The following is a 20419-nucleotide window of genomic DNA, read 5'->3' on the forward strand; positions in this document are numbered from 1 at the left end:
CCAGCAACGCCCACATCCCATGAATGATAAAAAAAAGCAGTGGCCACAGATATAAAAATGTTGTAGGCCAGACCGGGTAAGGATGGCAGATTTCCTTCCAGATGGGTGTTTACAACAATCAATGATAGTTTCACAGTCACCATTACTGAGACTAGCTTTTAATTCCAGATATATTAATTAATTTAATTTAAATTAACAGAATGGGATTTGAACCTGGGTTCCAGAGTCTCAGCCTGACACTCGGAATTACTAGTCCAGCAACATTACCGCCATGCCACCATTTTCCAAAATGTCCCTTGTTCCTTTATAACCTCCTCCTCCACTTACTCCTCCTTATCTCGTGTCATCTGCAAACTTGGATGTGCCACTCTTTATTCCTTCAACCAAGTCATAGACAACTCTGGTGACAAGCTGAGGCCTCCAGTACAGAGCCCTGAGAAACAGCACTTATCCCATCCCCTCAGTCAACCAATATTCTCTTTACCCTTGCTCTCCGTCTCCCTACCTCCCGACCAATCGCTGACTCATGTCACGAGGTTACCTCCAATCCTGAGCGCTCTCATCTTTGCCAACCACCACTTGTGGATGATATTCAGAGCTGCAGTTGTAAGAGTCTGAATACAGGCACAGAACAAGTGGATAGAGTGATAATAGATAGTTGTGAGACGGGGTGGGGGGGAGGCGGTGTTGGTGGGGAAGAGTGTGTCGATCACATGGTGGGGGGAACGGGAGCTAACTACTGTTCCACTTACTGCCAGCCAATTTCAGCAAGGGGTAATTGGAACAGATGCTGGACCCCTCATTTACATTTAGAAGGGGCATTTCAGGCGGCCATAAGAACACAAGACACTGGAGCAGGAGTAGACCAGATGGTCAGTCGAGTCTGCCCCGTCATTCAACATAATCGTGGCTGATCTTGGGCTTCAACTCCTTTTCCCAAACACCAAAAAACCTGTTAATCTCAGCCTTAAATGTACCCTTTGGATGGAGAATTCCGAAGGTTCACAATCTTTTAAGCGAAGTCATTTCTCCTCGTCGCAATCCTAAACGAACAGCCCCCTTATCCTGAGATTGTGCCCCAGTGTTTTAGATTCCCCGACCAGTGGAAACAGCCTCTCAGTGTCTAGCCTGAAAAGCCCCTTCAGAATCTTGTACCTTTCAATGAGATCACCTCTCGTTCTTATGAACTCCAGAAGGACACCTGAGCAACGGGGGCCCAAACCCCCACGACACTGTCCCTGCTGTTAAATTGGTGGCTGTAGCACCCATTTTATACACGATCAGCAGGCATACCCTGACACTCCCAGTGCAGTAATGAAGGAGTGCAGCACTGCCAGAGATGCCTTCTTTCGGATGAGACATCAAACCGAGGACCCTGTCTGACCTCTCAGGTGGAAGTGAAAAGGTTCCACGGGACTATTCGAAGAGCAGGGAAGTTCTCCCCGGTGTCCTGGGCCAATATGGATCCCTCAACCAACATCACTAACAGGAAAAAGATGACCTGATCTTTTATCTCAATGCTGTTTGCGGGAGCTTGCTGTGCACAAATTCGCTGACACGATTCCAACATTACGGGAGTAACGACACATCTGGAAGTACTTTGTTGGTGTAATGTCCTTTGGGGCATCCTGAGGCTGTGAAAGGCACTATATAAATGCAGAGTCTTTTCTTTCCACATGCGGTAGCGCTTCTCACCACCAATTTATCAGGGAGAGTTCGAACTCCAGATGGTCAACAGGTTCCAAATGACCTTTGAAGCTGTTCATTAGAAACAGCAACAACGAAGTTGTGTTGGATCAGCTGTTAAAAATGTTTTAATAGCACCCCAGCCAATGAATTTACATTCTGGAATGTCAACCTTTGTGTTTTTTTTTTAACATTTTGGGGAATTGGCACCAATCTGTAACCACTTGCTGTATGGAAGAATTTTTTGAAGCAAAAATCTCCATGATATTTTTTTTCTTGCATTTCATGAATTCCCCGCCGGAGAGTGTTTACCTGAGGGAAAGGCTGGCCAGTGTCTCGATGTTCCTTTTGACGGGACCACAATGTTGGTACAGCGCAGGTTGTAGCCCGACACTGAGACAGTTTGGAACGGGGCTACAGCACTGTGCATGTGTCAGCGGTTAAATAATAGATCACATTCCCGACCTGATTGGAATTTCCCACTCACCATTCCAGCAGCCCATGATAAAATTAGGGGGATCCAAGGAAAAGTCAACAGGGATGGTGAAAAGTGAGTAAACAGTTTCACTTCAGCTGTACAAAGCCCCGGTTCGACCACAGCTGGAGCACGGTTTACAGTTCCCGGAACCACACCTCAGAGACGACATACTGCCCTTGGAAAAAGATTCGCCAGAATATTACCAGAAGCCGAGGGTTAAATTATGAGTGAAGATTATATAAACTAAGCTTGTATTCCTGGAATATTAAGGGGTGATTTTGATTGACGTCTTAAGTATTTTGAAAGGGATTGGTCGGGTTGACTTTCTTTCCATGTTTCTGACCAGAACTTTAGGGAGGATAACTTGGCCTTGACGTGTGTGCAACATAGATTGACCAGAATGATAGAATCAGAATCACAGCATCACACAGTGCAGAAGAGGCCCTTCGGCCCATCGAGTCTGCACCGACACGTGACCTACCTCCCTAATCCCATTTACCAGCATTTGGCCCATAGCCTTGAATGTTAGGACGTGTCAAGTGCTCATCCAGGTACTGTTTAAAAGATGTGAGACAACCTGCTTCAACCACCCTCCCAGGCAGCGCATTCCAGATCGTCACCACCCTCTGGGTAAAAAAGTTTTTCCTCACATCTCCCGGAAACATCCTACCCCTCACCTTGAACTTATCTCCCCTTATGACTGACCCTTCAACTAAGGGGAACAGCTGCTCCCTATCCACCCTGTCCATGCCCCTTATAATCTTGTACACCTCGATCAGGTCACCCCTCAGTCTTCTCTGCTCCAACAAAAACAACCCAAGTCTATCCAACCTCTCTTCATAACTTAAATGTTTCATCCCAGGCAACATCCTGGTGAATCTCCTCTGCACCCCCTCCAGTGCAATCACATCCTTCCTATAATGTGGTGACCAGAACTGCACACACTACTCCAGCTGTGGCCTCACCAAGGTTCTATACAACTCCAACATGATCTCCCTACTTTTGAAATATATACCTCGATTGATAAAGACAAGTGTCCCATATGCATTTTTCACCACCCTACTAACATACCCCTCTGCCTTCAGAGATCTATGGACACACACGCCAAAGTCCCTTTGTTCCTCAGAACTTCCTAGTGTCATGCCGTTATTTGAATACTTCCCTGTCAAATTACTCCTTCTAAAATGTATCACCTCACACTTTTCAGGGTTAAATTCCATCTGCCACTTATCTGCCCATTTGACCATCCCATCTATATCTTCCTGTAGCCCAAGACACTCAACCTCACTGTTAACCACTCGGCCAATCTTTGTGTCATCCGCAAACTTACTAATTCTACCTCCCACATAGTCATCTATGTCGTTTACATAAATGACAAATAATAGGGGACCCAGCACAGATCCCTGTGGTACGCCACTGGACACTGGCTTCCAGTCACTGAAGCAGCCTTCTGTCATCACCCTCTGCCTACTACAACTAAGCCAATTTTGAATCCACCTTATCAAATTACCCTGCATCCCATGTGCCTTTGCCTTCTTGATAAGTCTCCCATGTGGGACCTTGTCAAAGGCTTTGCTGAAATCCATATAAATTACATCAACTACACTACCCTCATCTACACACTTGGTCACCTCCTCAAAAAATTCAATTAAATTTGTTAGGCATGACCTCCCTCTGACAAAGCCATGCTGACTATCCCTGAGCAAACCTTGCCTCTCCAAGTGGAGATAGATACTCTCCTTCAGAAATTTCTCCAATAGTTTCCCTACCACTGACGTGAGACTCACTGGCCTGTAGTTCCCTGGCTTATCTCTACAACCCTTCTTAAATAGCGGAACCACATTAGCTGTTCTCCAGTCCTCTGGCACCACCCCCGTGGCCAGAGAGGAATTAAAAATTTGGGTCAGAACCCCTGCGATCTCCTCCCTTGCCTCCCTCAGCAGTCTGGGACACAAATCATCTGGACCTGGAGATTTGTCCACTTTTAAGCCTGCCAACACCTCCAATACCTTGTCACTCCCTGTATCAATTTTCTTAAGAACCTCGCAGTCCCTCTCCCCGAGTTCGATACCTTCATCCTCATTCTCTTGGGTGAAGACGGACGTGAAGTATTCATTCAACACTCTAGCAATATCCTCTGGCTCCACCCATAGATTGCCCCCCTGGTCCCGAATGGACCCTTCTCTTTCCCTGGTTATCCTCTTCCCATTGATATACTTATAGAATATCTTGGGATTTTCCTACTTTTACCAGCCAGAGCTTTCTCATATCCCCTCTTTGCTCTCCTAATTGTTTTCTTAAGCTCCACCCTGCACTGTCTGTACTCCACTAATGTCTCTGCTGATTTGCTCCCCTTGTACCTGCTAAAAGCCTCTCTTTTCCTTCTCATCGTATCCTGAATATCTCTGGTCATCCATGGTTCTCTGGGCTTGTTACTCCTTCCTATCACCCTAGAGGGAACATGTTGAGCCTGTACCCTCCCCATTTCCTTTTTGAACACCCCCCACTGCTCCTCTGTAGATTTCCCCACAAGTAGCTGTTCCCAGTCTACCTTGGCCAGATCCTGCCTTATTTTATTAAAATCCACTCTCCCCCAATCCAAAACATTTTTTTGCAACTTGTCTATTTCTTTGTCCATAACAAGCTTAAACTGTACCATGTTGTGATCACTATCACTAAAATGCTCCCCCACCACCACCTCAGCCACCTGTCCGGCTTCATTCCCCAGAATTAGGTCCAGCACTGCGCTGTCCCTCATTGGACCCTCTACATATTGACCTAAAAAGTTCTCCTGTACACATTTCAAGAAATCCACTCCATCCAAGCCCTTAACACTATGTCTATTCCAATTAATGTTGGGAAAGTTGAAATCACCTAATATAATTACCCTATTGTTATTGTTTTTACACACCTCCACAAATTGTGCACATATTTGCTCCTCAATTTCCCACTGACTATCTGGGGGTCTATAATAAACATCTAACAATGTGGCTGCCCCTTTTTATTCCTAAGCTGTACCTACAAAGCTTCATTCAATGCCCCCTCCAAGATATCATCCATCCTTACTGCAGTAACTGACTCCTTAACTAATAATGCAACGCCTCCTCCTCTTTTACCCCCTCCCCTGTCTCGCCTGAAGATTCTATATCCCAGAATGTTGAGCTGTCAATCCTGCCCCTCCCTCAACCACGTCTCAGTGATGGCTACTATATCACAATTCCACGTGTCAATCCTCACCCTTAACTCATCCGTTTTACCTGTAATACTCCTGGCATTAAAGTAGAGGCCATCCAGCCTTGCCTTACTCCCTTGAAGCTTAATGCAGCTGTACTCCCTCTGACTTAATTGTTTTACTGCATTATGATGTGTCCCTATTCTGCTAATATTGTGTCCCCTCCCCCTGCCGAATTAGTTTAAACTCCTCCCAACAGCACTAGCAAACCTGCCCGCAAGGATGTTAGTCCCGCTCTGGTTCAGATGTAGACCATCCCGCTTGTATAGGTCCCACCTTCACCAGAAACGGTCCCAGTGATCCAGGAATCTAAAACCCTCCCTCCTGTACCAACTCTTAAGCCACGTATTCATCTGCACTATTCTCCTATTTCTGAGCTCGTGGCACTGGGAGTAATCTTACCACTGGTGGGGGGGGAGTCCAGGGCATGGGTGCATAACCTTCAAACAAGAGGTAGGCCATTGTAAGAAATCACTGTATAATAATTTTATAGAATCCTAAGAAAAGTTATTGAATATTACAGGAATAGCTGTCTCTCTTTCCCTTATAAGGTAAGCTCCTGTACCAGCTTCTCGGGCTGACAAACACAAGACAGCAAAGGCCATTATTTCTGCCAGGGACAAGCCCTGAAACAAGACATTGCCAATCCTGATAGGGGCTGGGAGTTGACCTCATGAGCCTTGTGTGAACCAACCATCTGAAGGTCAAAAAGGACCTAGCAAGTGATGAGGCACAAGACAACTCCACGGGATTCCAATGGAAAATCACCTTGAATATCGGTCCCTTGCACATGGGCAACTGTATAAATGATTGGCATAAGCTTCCCAGAAATAAGCTACATAAACAGAGTCTCAGGAGGGAAAAACTACACATTGGATGGAAGAGAGCTTCTTGAGGAGGGCCTTGTTGGTCCAGCCTAACATGTTGGTCAGCTCAAGAAGACTTTGGACAGCGGAGATCTTTTCAAAGTGATCCATGCGGGTACCAGCCTAACACTTTGGCTAGCTCTAGAAGACTGAAGAAAATGGAAGAAACTGCCACTTCCAAGCCTCGCCCTAGGAAAAGACAAAGACCTCCTGATATCTCGGTCAACTCAAGAAGGCAAAGAACAAAGGGAGAAGGCTGATGTTAGCAAACTGACAAGAGACTGTCGCTTCCAGCCATGGAGATCAGCTTCATCCATCTGTTTGTCCTGAGGAGACGCCCACCGTCAGCCATGGAGATCAGCAACCCCTTGCTTCCCCATCCATTATTCCGATTCGGGACCAGTAAACCATTCTCACCTGTTATGAGTCACGTGTCTTTTCTGCCTACTTAGATTATGCATCACATATAAACTGTTGCTTCTCAACTAACTTATTAAACTACCTTGAAGTCACTTAAGAATTCTTGACACCCATTTTGGTAATCCAGAACCATAAAACTGGAAAGATGCTTGGAAACAGTTCTTTATGCAAAGAGGGGGAGAAGTATGGAACTCCCTCCAACAAAAAAACTCAATTCATCATTTAAATCAATAATTCATAGACCCCCCTCCATTATTCATTGACGGGATGTGGGCTTCACTGGCTGGGCCAGCATTTATTACCCATCCCAAATTGCCCTTGGTGGTGAGCTGCCTTCTTGAACCGCTGCAGTCCCTGTGGTGTAGGTACACCCACAGTGCTATTAGGAAGGGAGCTCCAGGATTTTGACCCAGTGACAGTGAAGGAACGGCGATATGTTTCCAAGTCAGGATGGTGTGAGCCACCTTTCTTCCCATTGGTGAAAATGGGATCTGTCAGGAATGAGGGCGGGACTTCCACATCTGTGTTCCACCCGCCATTTTTAAAGATCCAGGGAATCTGCATGACTCTGCAGATCACAGAATCACAGTGCAGAAGAGGCCCTTCGGCCCATCGAGTCTGCACCGATCTGGGCCACTGTGTACAGATAATGAAACCACACCTCAGGAAGGATACATTGGCCTTAGAGAGGGAGCAGTGCAGATTCAGCAAGATAATACTGGGGCAAAAAGGATGACATTACAAGGGCAGATTACATTAATAGGCTCATCGACATTTACAGCACAGAAGGAGGCCATTCAGCCCATTGTGTCTGCGCCATTCAACAAAAATCTGACTACACTCATCCCATGTTCCAGGCTATGGCAATGCAAGTGAATATCTAAATACTTTTTAAATGTTACGAGAGTTTCTGACTCAACCACCTTTTCAGGCAGTGAGTTCCAGACTCCCACCACCCTCTGGGTGAAAACATTTCTCCTCAACTCCCCACTTAACCTTCTACCTATTACCTTAAATCAATGCCCCTGGTCATTGACCCCTCTACTAATGGAAAAAGTGACTTCATATTCACCATCCACCCTCTCTATGTTCCTCATAATCTTATACACCTCTATCAGGTCCCCTCTCAACCTTTGCTGCTCCAAGGAATGTAATTAAATTGGATCATATTCCTTTGCATTTAGAAGGTGGGGGGATGATCTGATTGAAGTATTTTCAATGATGCGAGGATTCAACAGGGGTGATAGGGAGAAACTATTTCCAGAATCCAGAGCAAGGAGACACCATCTTAAAATCGGGAAGCACTTTTTAACAAAAATCCTTCCAAAGTATGTCATACAAAGGACAGTGGAATTCTGGAAGTTTCTTCTCCAAAAGGTTTTGGATGCAGGGGATCAATTCAGCTTTCAAAACAAAGCTCTATATAATGTTATTAGATAAGGGCGTTATGAGATATGGATCAAAGATGGGCTAAAGATCAGCTATGATTGAATTGGATGGTGGCAGCAAGCTTGAGGGGCTGAATGGCCTCCTCCTGTTCCTATCACAGGCCGGAGGAGTTGAATGGTCTTTTTTTAATTCCTTCACAGGATGTGGGTGTCACTGGCTAGGCCAGCATTTATTGCCCATCCATAATTGCCCTTAAGGAGGTGGTGGTGAGCTGCCTTCTTGAGCCGCTGCAGTCCATGTGGTGTAAGTACACCCACAGTGCTGTGAGGGAGGGAGTTCCAGGATTTTGACCCAATAACAGTGAAGGAACAGAGATGTATTTCCAAGTCAGGATGGTGAGTGGCTTGGAGGGGAACTTCCAGGTGGTGATGTTCCCATCTATCTGCTGCCCTTGTGCTTCTAGATGGTTGTAGTCGTGGGTTTGGAAGGTGCTGCCAAAGGAAGCTTAGTGAGTTCCTACAGAGCATCTTGTAGATGGTACACACTGCTGCTACTGTGCATCGTAGTGAAGGAATGGATGCTTAGGGTGGTGGATAGGGTGCCAATCAAGTGGGCTGCTTTGTCCTGGATGGTGCCCAGCTTCTTGAGTGTTGTGGGAGCTGCACTCATCCAGGAAAGTGGGGTGTATTCCATTACACTCCTGACTTGTGCCTTGTTGGATGATGGGCAGGCTTTGGGGAGTCAGGAGGTGAGTTACTCGCCACAGGATTCCCAGCCTCTGACCTGCTCTTGTAGCCATAGTATTTGTATGGCTAGTCCAGTTCAATTTCTGGTCAATGGTAACCCCCAGGATGTTGATAGTCGCGCATTTAGCAATGGTAATGCCATTGAATATCAAGGGGAGATGGTGAGACTTTCCCTTGTTGGACATGGTCATTGCCTGGCACTTGTGTGGCATGCAAGTTCCTGTTCCTGTGTATCGACTCGAGGGACTGAATGGCTCTCCTGTTCCTATGCAACAGGCTTCATGAGCTGAATGATCTCCTGTTCTTGTGTGTACAAGCTTGATGGGCTGAATGGCCTCCTTTTGTTCCTATGTAACATCAGCTGTATAAAGACACCAATAATCAGACTCACGTAGGTATCATGGTCATATAGTTCAACGACGATGTTGGGTGGGTTACTGGCAGTGATGCTGGGATCACTGAAAATCTCCACTTCATAGAAGATTAGTGTCTGGTCCCAGGTGGGGTTCAAGGTGCCTTTGATAGTGACGGTCGCTTGGCTTTGATGCAGGAATGAGACTATCGCATACGGGTCTGTAACAAGAAGACAAACAGCCAGTCAAGTTTACACAAGGAACTCAGAGCACAGCAGAGTCAGAGTCAGCATAACATGGCTTGGTTTTCACACCCAGGACAAAGGAGGGGTTCCAACTGCTATGCACCACACCTGTTTCTGGGGGTCAAGTTGAGGCAAAGATGACTGATTTAACAGTGGGACACTATTTGCATGGGCAATCAGCTTACTGCTCAATTATATAGAATTACATAGGGTGTGCAGCAGAAAAACACCCCAACTGGTCCCTGCTGGTGTTAATGGTCACAGAATCACAGAGTGCAGAAGAGGCCCTTCGGCCCATCGAGTCTGCACCAACACCTGAGAAACACCTGACCTACCTACCTAATCCCATTTACCAGCACGTGGCCCATAGCCTTGGTCCATGTGAGCTACCTCACATTCTACATCCTCTAACTCTATCTGCATATCCTTCTATTCCTTTCTCCTGTGATGAATATCTAGTTCATGGTTTGTGTGAATAACTTGGTGGACATTTTTTGTTCTGGGAAGGTTAAAGTTTAAATGTAGAAAATGGGATAATTGTAACTAAAGCAGCTTGGAGTCTATTACACTTAAGAGATTGGGGCCATGTTGACTTAAGGGGCTAACAGCTAGAAAGGTGAGATCCTAAAACAGCAGGTGGATTTACTTAGCTGGAGAACTGGAGACATGATGTCTACACTGCTTGCAAAGAAGTGCAGTCCAGATAGATGTTTTATTTTGTGAGTTAGAGCTAAACTGGTTTAGAAGCATTCAGTGAACACTAAACGGCCATGTCATCTTTGTGATAGGTGGAGCTTAAGAAGGTTCTCTAGTTTCAATTTATCTGTGTGTTTGTTGGGAGAGTGAGCATTCTGCAGCAGGGGAAGAGGCTGGATACTGAAAAGATGCTTCTGTTAGAAGACTCCAGGCAGTTAGGGCTCAGAGAGGTCACGGGGAGCTGAGAAGGTGTCAGAAGGTTTCTGGTTCCATGCTGGAGGCAAATAGGGTTCAGGAGAAGTTCTGGGAGCCATTTGTAACTTGGTCCAGCCAGGAGACTGGAGTTTGGAGAAGCCCAAGGGCAGTGCCATCTTAGTGAAGCTAATTGTTTGCAAAAGAGTTGGATGTGTGCCGGTAATTAGGGGCGGCAATGCAGCTTTGTGAATCCCATGGAACACAATCTCAGGAGAAGAGATTGACCATTGGGAGGTGAGTAGTCGCAGGGGCAGTCTGAGTCAGAATGGCTTTTGAGGGAATTCAGAGGGAATTTGAAAATGAAACATTGAAATCCCTCGTGAGGGAGACAGAGTTTTAACGTGAAATTGTGACTCACAGGGGTCACTGATGCCTGGAGGGTTGCTGAGAAATCCATGGGATCTGTCTTGGTCATGTAATTTAATGTGCACTGTGGTGTGTTCAGCCACACTTTGCCTGTTAATTCATATTGACCTCATGTTACTTCTGAACGTTAAGAGTATAACAGATATTGTAAATTGTTTTACTTTTCTGACTTTGTGTAGCAAAGTTTATTTTGTTTGTTCAAAACTGTGGAATCTCATGGCTTTATTCTTTTAGTAAGTAACTGGGATTTCAAACTTTGTCTACTTTAAACAAAAAAGTCCCTGGCTGGATAATACCACTCCCTCGGGTTTGCCTAGATTCCTTTTAAATGCAGCCATGCTATTCATCTCAGTTACTCTTATAGTAGGGAGTTAGACATCCTAATGACTCACTGGGTAAAGAGCTTTCTCCTGAGTTCCCTGTAAGATTTTTTTAGTGACTGTCTTATATATATGGCCCCCAGTTTGGGTCTCCCACATAAATTCATCAGGTCTGTTTTTTTCAGGGGTTCTGGAAAGCCATCTAAAAGAAGCTTTAGGTCCTTTCGTACATGATGTAGGCCCTCTCACAGAGATTGGGCAGTAAAAGTGCAGTGGAAATAAAAACAGAACATGCTGGAAAAACTCAGCAGGTCTGGCAGCATCCGCGGAGAGAAAAAAAACAGAGTTAACATTTCCAGTTTAATATGATTCTTCCTCGGAAGTGAAGAGAGGTAGAAATATGGTGGGTTTTATGCTTTGGCGGAAGCGTTGGGCCCACTCTCATGTTCTTTGGCAACTGCCTAAGCAAGGTTAAGTTTATTTTGTTTTGATGTGGAGCCAAGATGGGGAGGAACATAGGAACAGGAGAGGGGCATTCAACTCCTTGAGCCATTCAGTAAGATCACAGCTAATCTGCATCTTAGTCTTGTCTTGGCTCCATATCCCATAATATCTTTGTCCGGCATAAATCCATCAATCTCAGATTTAAAATTATTCATCGCTCTGGCATCCATTGCTTTCCCTGGGAGAGAAACCCACACGCCAACCAACCTTTATGTGAAGAAATGTTTCCTCGCTTGAGCACAAAAGTTAAGGCTGACACTTGAGTGCAGTGGTGAAAGAGTGCCGCAATTCTGGAAGGAGCCTTCATCTGAATGAGACATTAACCTGAGGCCCCATCTGCCTGATTGAGTGGACACAAAAGATCCCGTGGCACTACCTCAAAGAAAAACAGAAGAGCTATCCCCGATGTTCAGTGCCAACATCTATCCACCGACCAACATCACGCCAAAAAAAAAAGATTATTTGGGAGCTTGCTATGCACAAATTAGCTGCTGCGTGTCCAATATTACAACAGTGACTACACTGTGCTTCACTGGTTGTAAAGCGCATTGAGATATCCGATGGTCATAAAAAGCACTTTATAATGCAAGTCTTTCTTCAGCTCCCCTCCTGGCTCTGATTTTAAGGTTATGCTCCCTCGTCCAAAACTTCCCAACCAGTGCCTGGGCAAAGGTTTCTATCCACTTTATTGATGCTTTGCAAATTACTAAAAATATCCTCAAACAAATCACCCCTTAACCTTCTATATTCCAGGGAATTTAGTTTATGTACACAAACTTAGTTTATGTAATCCCTCTTTATAACCTTGGACTGGTCCCTCCAACTGAAGAACCCTGCCTGTCTTTCCTTAAGAACACAAGGCTTAGGGGCAGGAGAAGCGATTCGGCCCTTCAAGCCTGCTCCGCCATTCAATAAGATCATGGCTGATCTGAATTGCCGCTTCAATTCCACTTTCTTGCCTGCCCCGCAGTCAGTCTTGGCTCCCTTGTCAATCAAAATCTGCCCAACTCAGCCTTCGAATGTATTCAATGATACAATCTCCACTGCTCTCTGGGAAGAGAATTCCACACACTAACGACCCTCTGAGAGAAAAAAAAACTCTCCTCGCCTCAGTCTCAAATGGGAGAACCCTAATTTTTAAACTGTGTCCCCCCCACCCCAGATTTTTGCAGAGCTCCTCTTAGCCCCAAAGAAGTTTAAAGAAAAACTAAGACCTACGTCCAGGAGCAGCCCTATGGTCGGGCCACTCCATACCAGCCACCAATGGTTGGAGCGTAGGGGATGGGCTTTGGTACCTAACAAAGTGCATGGGGTCCTATGCACATTATAACAACAGCAACTTATATGATGTAATGCCTCTAATATAGCAAAATATCCCAAGGCACTTTACACAAGTAGTAAGCAAAATGTGATGCAGAGTGACATAAGGAGATATTAGCTCAGATGACCAAAAGCCTGGTCAAAGAGGTTGGTTTGAAGGATTGTCTCAAAGGAGGAGCAAACGACGGAGATGGAGTTCCAGAGATCAGGGCCTCGGCACCACCGCCAGTGGTGCAGCAACCAAAATCGGGGGTGCTCAAGAGGCCAGGATTGAAGGAACTCCCAGAACTCAGAGCGTTGTTGAGGCTGGAGGAAGTTACAGAGGAGTGAGGGTATGGAGGGATTTGAAGACAAGGATGAGAATTTTAAAAGATGTTGCTGACTTGGAGTCAATGTAGGTTCGCGAACACAGGGGGATGATGGCTGAACGGGTTTCGATTACCACATTACAGTAGACCTTCACCTCGGGCACCTCGGGGGAGATGGTGTCATAGTGGTGATGTCACTGGACGAGTAATCCTTGAGGCCCAGGCTAGTTCTCTGGGGGGGCATGGGTTCAAATCCCACCCTACCAGCTACTGGTGGAATGTAAACACAATAAATAAATCTGGCAGCAAATAGTCTCAGTAATGGTGACCATCGATTGTTGTAAAACCCCATGCCCCTTTAGGGAATGAAATCTGCCATCCTTACCTCATCTGACCTACATGTGACTCCAGACCCACAGCAATGTGGTTGACTCTTAACTGCCCCTCTGAAATGGCCTAGCAAACCACTCAGTTCAAGGGCAGGTTCACAGGGATGAACAACAAATGCTGGCTTTGCCAGTGACACCCACATCACATAAAGGGATAAAAAGAAGCCCTGGCTGAACTGGCAGTGGGTGTGAACTGGGCACTGCACCTTTACTGCTTGGGTAGAGCCAGTGCAAATCATTCCACCTTCTCTGACAGTCCTCCAGTACTAGCCAGTGGCATCCCCCAACCCTCACTGGACACTGAGTGAGGAAGTACACTTGCACAGCTGGCTGGTACTGGAGGCTGTGGGATCAAATCCCACCAAGGCAGGTTGTGAAATTCATTAAAAATCTGCTGATTGGTGGGCTAGCGCCAGGTAAAATGACCTTGCAATTTGCTGGATGGTTGTGAAGATCATATACAAAAAAACCTTATGTTTTTGATCACAGGTTCCATAGACCATGTTTGCATACCTCAGGCATGGAAGGTTAGAGTGAATTAATTTAGTTATTAAGATGATTAAACAAAATGGTAATGTAGATAGGGAGAAACTCTTTTCTTTGCTGTGGGAGACAAGGAACATAATAAAATTAGAGCTATGCAAGAATACAAGAAATAGGAGCAGTGGTAAACCATACCGCCTCTCAAACCTGCTCCATCATTCTATACGATCATGGCTGATCTTCTGCCTCCCCTCCCCATATCCCTTGATTCTCTGACAGACCAAAAATCTCTCTATCCCAGCCTGAAATATATTCAACGATGGACCATCCAAAACCCTCTGGGGTAGAGAATTCCAAAGATTCACCACCCTGTGGGTGAAGCACTTTCTCCTGATCTCAGCCCTAAATGATCGCCCCCTGAGATTGTGCCCCCACATTTTAGATTCCCCAACCAGGGGAAACGACCTCTCAGGCGTAGTGGTATTGTCACAGGCCTAGTAATCCAGAGATCCAGGGTAATGCTCCGGGGACCTGGGTTTGAATCCCACAGCAGCAGATGATGAAATTAAAATTTGAACCATGACCATGGGACCATTGTTGATTGTTGTAAAAACCCATCTGGTTCACTAATGTCCTTCAGGAACCTGGTCTGGCCTACAGGTGATTCCAGACTCACAGCAATGTGGTTGACTCTTAAATGCCCTCTGAACAAGGGAAATTAGGGATGGGCAATAAATGCTGGTCTGGCCAGTGATACCCACGCCCCATGAATGAATAAATAAAAGGTGTCTGCCCTGTCAGAATACTGTATGTTTCAATGAGATTATGTCTCATTCTTCTAAAGAGTATAGGACCTATTTACTCAGCCCCTTATGATAGGTGGTGGTGTGTCACAGTTCCCTCAGGGAGTCTGAGTTACTGTGACAATGTGCACTTTTCCTTCATGTTGTAGTCTGGAGCTATGGATAGCGATGGTAGAGCCTCCGACTTTCTTTCCATTACATGGATGGCCAGGAGCCTTCCACTCTTACTGCCTCCTATTGGTCTATGTTGGAAGGATTTGCAGTTTGAAGCTCAACCTGTTCAGCACATTATAAACACGCCTTCCTTGGCCATCAAGTCTTGGAGTAGGACTTGAACCCAGAGCTTCTGGGTCAGAGCCAGGGTCGCTACGCACTACACCACAAAATCTCCCCTCATCATAGGACCTTATTCCATGAACCAATCTAGTGAACCATGGCTGCACTGTCTCAAATGCAAGTATATCCTTTCTTAAATATGGAGACCAAGTTATGCACAACATTCCAGGTATGGTCTCATGAAAGCCCCTTACGAATGTGGCAAGACTTCCATATTCTTGTACTCAATAGAGGCCATGGGCAGAACTTTGGCCTCATCGGGCGGTCTCGATGAGGGTGGGTGGTGGTGGTCGGGAAGCTGACTGCCGCCCGTGATTGAGGCCGATTAAGGCCCTCCCAGCTGGAGAGTCTCTGAGAAGGGGCGGGCGGGGGTGGGGCGCCTGTTGCCCGCCAGGGCCAATGCACCTGGCGGCCAACTCAGAAGCGGCGCCGGCAGCCCCAGCGAGGCTGCCAGCGTCAAAGTTGCAACAGCGACACGGCCGCGACCCAGGAGGGCGAACCCTTGCCGGGAGGTGAGGCCTGCGGGACAGCCGGCCCTGCGTTACTCCGACGAGCGCCTCACCGCCCTCCCGGAGGAGGCGTCTGCCAGAAGAGACACCCTTGTCCCCAGAGGTGGGAGGAGGGGGCCCCCCCGGACCTCACCAAGAGGGCATGGGAGGAGGTGGCAGCCGGGGTGAGCAGCCAAGACGTGGTGTGGCACACCTGGCTGCAGTGCCAAAAGGGCTTCAATGACCTGCAGCGCTCAGGAAGGGTGAGTACGTGTTGGTATGGGCCAGTGTGCTGAAGTGTTTTGGGCTGTCCATCCCGCTGTGGAGCTCAGGGGTGCTAGAGTCTGAATGCCAGCTGGCAATGATGCCGGAGCTGGCCAAGGGGGTGAGCCCTGGCTGCTTGGACTGAGTGCCTTGCAGTTCAAGGGCCACGACTCAGATGTGCCCTGCGAAGTGCTCCTCAACTGGGATTGGCCAGGCTGCAATGGCGCTGCAGCTAAAGAGTGGACTCATCAATGCTCCTCTGTCCTTTCAGGAGAAGACATCCCATAACAGTACTGAGAGGTCGTGGACTGGCGGGGGATCCCCACACCTCCCCACAGGATGCCTTGGAGCTGGAGAGGCGACATGCACCTCGGTCAAGTGGCCGCAGTGAGGTTAGGATGTCAGACGAAGGTAAGAGGTGGGAATTTCGGCTTGTGTGACCATTCTACTGGAGTCTCTTCATTGATGGGAGCCTCGAACCTGGAGTCCCCATTGACAATCGAAAGACGAGGGCACTGTGAAGCAGATCTCCGTTGTCTCACCAGGGTTCCGGGCATGCACAGTGACAGTCTGATGACTCTCACTCATGACATGTTCTTCTTGCCCCGTTTCGATTCACCAGCAGGCGTTCGCACTCCGGACCCTGAAGGGCCACCCCTGACCCTGGAGGACAATTGTGCTCCCTACGCACCTGTGTCACATCTGCTCTCTGAAGCGGACACCAGCGCAGATACCAGCACCTCGGTGGGCATTAGATTGCCGCCTGGTATCTCGGTGCACAGCGGTGAGGGCACTTCACACCCGCTTGAGGTGCAGGCGGAGGCCCAGGGCGCCGGCAGTCGGAGGATTGCTAGAGACCAGGACGATGCTCAGTCAAAAGTTGATGATGGGCCTCTGGAGTCGTCCATTGGGCAGTAGATGCTGGATTTTCCAGCGGGGTGTGCAGGAGGATCTGGCAGAGATCCATGAGGGTCTGCGTGCCATGGTCTCCATTATGGAGGTGTCCGTGCAGATCATGAGCGCTGCATTGACCCTCATGGCCGAGCGCACTGCCTCCTCCATTGACAGAGTGGCGACTCTCATGGAGAGGCAGCTCCAGGGGTTGCGCTCGGACCTGCAAACCCTCACACAGGCACTGACCTGAGGTGGTCAGTGTCCGTGTGTGAGATTGCTGGGGCACCCAGTATCCCAGCTGGGTGCCCGTCCATCAATGGTGAGCAGGGAGGTCCAGAGCAACCTCATGTTGGTTCACAAGCTGCCTGTCATCTCTGCGGGCTCCTCTCAGGGTGCTCCGGATGAGGGCAGCAGCTCCTCCTTCCCTCTGCCAATGACCGTGGCATCTGATGAGGCTGCGGTGACTGGGGAGATGCCAACCATGGCACTGGCCACTCCCTCTCAGGTGGGGCCCGCACAGGGTCCACAGGCCAGAGGACAACTGCCAAGGTCATCAAGGCCAACCAGATAGCAGAGTTAGCAGGCTGTCTCCAATGCTGGTGCCAGCGAGGCGGGAGCACCCAGATGTAGCACCTGTAAACATAAGTTTAAAGCACCTTAAGCTAATGCCAGATTGTGGAGAGCGCAGCGTGCAACTATCAGTGACAGAGTGACACCCACTCTGGAGGGTATTGCAGTGCGCCCCCTGAATAGTCCAGGAATTGGAAGTGTATCTTGAGAAGACCGATGGTCCTCTCTATCACCGCCCTTGTGGAGCCATCGGTCGTGTTGTACCGCTGCTCGGCCTCTGTTCCTGGGTGGTGGAGAGGTGTCATGAGCCACCTTTTCAATGGGTAGCCCTTGTCACCCAGCAGCCACCCATCCAGTCGGGCTGGAGCCTCAGCACCTGGGAGTGTTTCAGGATGTACACGTCATGGGAGCTGCCAGGGTACCTTGCACAGAATCTGCATCCTGTGGTCACACACTATCTGCACGTTCATGGAGTGGAATCCCCTTCCTGTTGACAACGGCACTCACCCGCTGGCGCCCTGATGGCCACATGTGTGCAGTCGATGGCACCCTGGACACGGGTGGAACCCAGCAATCACTGCATAGTCTCTGGCTCATTCAGCCTGGCTGGCCTCGTCCGTACGGTAAAGATAAAGGTCAACACCCGCCTGAACAGAGCTTCTATCACCAGCTTAATGTAACTGTGGACAGCTGATTGGGAGACTCCACACAGATCCCCCAAAGACCCCTGGAAAGAGCCGGAGGCATAGAAATTGAGCCACTGGCATGGGGTGTCCTCTTTCGGCACTGCACCTCAGACATATTGAGGTAGCTGCATCGCCGCCTGTAAACCCTGGCAGCAGGATAGTGGCACCTTCTGCGGTCCTTCCACCAGCTGGCTGTACCCACCCTTGTGCCTGCACCTCTCCCCCCACAGGGCCCTCCCCTGGAAGCTGCACAGGGACACCTGGCCTCCTCTCCCTTCTGCATTTCTCTTCCTCCTCAGAACAGGTGCCTCCAGTGGAGAGCACAATCCCTATTGCCAGGGTAACAGAAAGCTGATCCCAAGTGCAACCAAGAATGAGAATCCCACAGATCGCTGGAAACAATTAAAGAAACTTTCAGACAAGGTTATCATTACAAGTCTGGATGTCCCAGATTACTCCTACACGTTAAATACTCATAGATTCACCAGTCCTACATGCTTAAATAATGGTAACTAAACATGAACAAGTATTGTAAGCGGTTATACTTCTTTGCAAGGGGGGGGATGTTTCTTTAAAAAGAAAGGGGGATGTTGTAATATGCCTTTAAGGGATAGCAGCACACCCGTCACCAGAAGGGAAGTGTGTCATGTGATTCACCCTCTGTTTCACTTTGGCGTGAGCAGAACACAGCACACACAGCCCTGTCAATGTCTTCATGCTTGTATATCTGTTCCCATGTACCCAGTTGAAATAAATGAACCCACAATGCGTTTACACAATCCCTCGTGAGTGATTGATGCCTTTATACCATTGTAAAATCATGACAGACTCCAGCATTTTCCCAAAAACTGATGTCTGTCTGACTGCCCTGTTTTTCCTTTCCCTCCTTTCTTGAATAGCACTGTTACATTGACTAACTTCCAATCTGGGGAATTTTGGAAAATCATAACCAGTGCATCCACCATCTCTGCAGCTGCCGCTTTTAGAAATCTGGGATTTAGGCTATCATATCCTGGGAGCTTGTTAAGTTTAATTCCTTAAGATTTCCCAATATCTTTTGTATGCTGCTATTGATTACCCTAGCTCCCCCACTTTATGTTAGCCTCTATGGTTGGTAGGGAGGTGATGGTGTAGTGGTCTTGTCACTGGACTAGTAATCCAGAGACCTAGGGTAATGCTCTGAGGACCCAGGTTCATATCCCACTACAGATGGTGCAATTTGAATTTGATAAAAATCTGTTGATTGTCATTAAAAACACATCTGGTTCACAAATGCCCTTTAGGGAAGGGAAATCTATTGTCTTTACCTGGTCTGGCCTACACCTGACTCCAGACCCACAGCAATGTGATTGACTCTTAAGTGCCCTCTGAAATGGCCTAGCAAACTACTCAGTTGTAACAAACCACTAAGGAATGAAACTGGACAGACCACCCAGCATTGACCTAGGCACTGGAAACAACAACAGCAATCTCAGCCCTGTCAACCCTGCAAAGTCCTCCTTACTAACATCTGGGGGCTTGTGCCAAAATTGGGAGAGCTGTCTGACAGACCAGTCAAGCAACAGCCTGACATAGTCATCCTCACGGAATCATACCTTACAGATAATGTCCCAGACATCACCATCACCATCAGGACATACCATCAGGGTATGTCTTGTCCCACCAGCAGGACAGAGGGTGTTGCCCTGGGAGTCCTCAACATTGACTCTGGCATCAGGTCAAACATGGGCAAGGAAACCTCTTGCTGATTACCATGTACCGCCCTCCCTCAGCTGATGAATCAGTGCACCTCCATGCTGAACACCACTTGGAGGAAGTACTGAGGTGGCAAGGGTGCAGAATGTACTCTGGGTGGGGACTTCAATGTCCATCACCAAGAGTGGCTCAGTGGCACCACCATAGACTGAGCTGGCCAAGTCCTAAATGACGTAGCCGCTAGACTGGATCTGCGGCAGGTGGTGAGGGAAGCAAAAAGAGGGAAAAACATACTTGACCTCATCCTCATCAACCTGTCCGCCACAGATGCATCTGTACATGACAGTATCAATAGGAGTGACCACCACACAGTCATTGTGGAGACGAAGTCCTGGCTTCACATTGAGGATACCGTCCATCGTGTTGTGTGGCACTATCACCGTGCTAAATGGGATAGATTTGGAACAGATCTAGCAACTCAAGACCGGGTATCCATGAGGCGCTGTGGGCCATCAGCGCTAGCAGAATTGTACTCAAACACAATCTGTAACCTCATGGCCCGGCATATCCCCCACTCTACCATTACCATCAAGCCAGGGGATCAACCTTGGTTCAATGAAGAGTGCA

The 20419-nt window shown here is 47.8% G+C and overlaps 1 protein-coding gene across 1 annotated transcript in view; it reads right to left on the reverse strand.

Annotated features, from left to right (window-relative positions):
• The window catches only part of dysf (dysferlin, limb girdle muscular dystrophy 2B (autosomal recessive)), a 322715-nt gene that overhangs the window by 93119 nt on the left and 209177 nt on the right, over positions 1–20419 (reverse strand). Inside the window, exon 32 of the mRNA XM_078555028.1 lies at positions 9209–9390. Within this exon, the coding sequence (XP_078411154.1) occupies positions 9209–9390 (182 nt within the window). The remainder of the gene's footprint in view (positions 1–9208; positions 9391–20419) is intronic.

The sequence above is a fragment of the Cetorhinus maximus genome, chromosome 1, assembly GCF_964194155.1.
Source record: "Cetorhinus maximus chromosome 1, sCetMax3.hap1.1, whole genome shotgun sequence".
Lineage (NCBI taxonomy): Eukaryota > Metazoa > Chordata > Chondrichthyes > Lamniformes > Cetorhinidae > Cetorhinus > Cetorhinus maximus.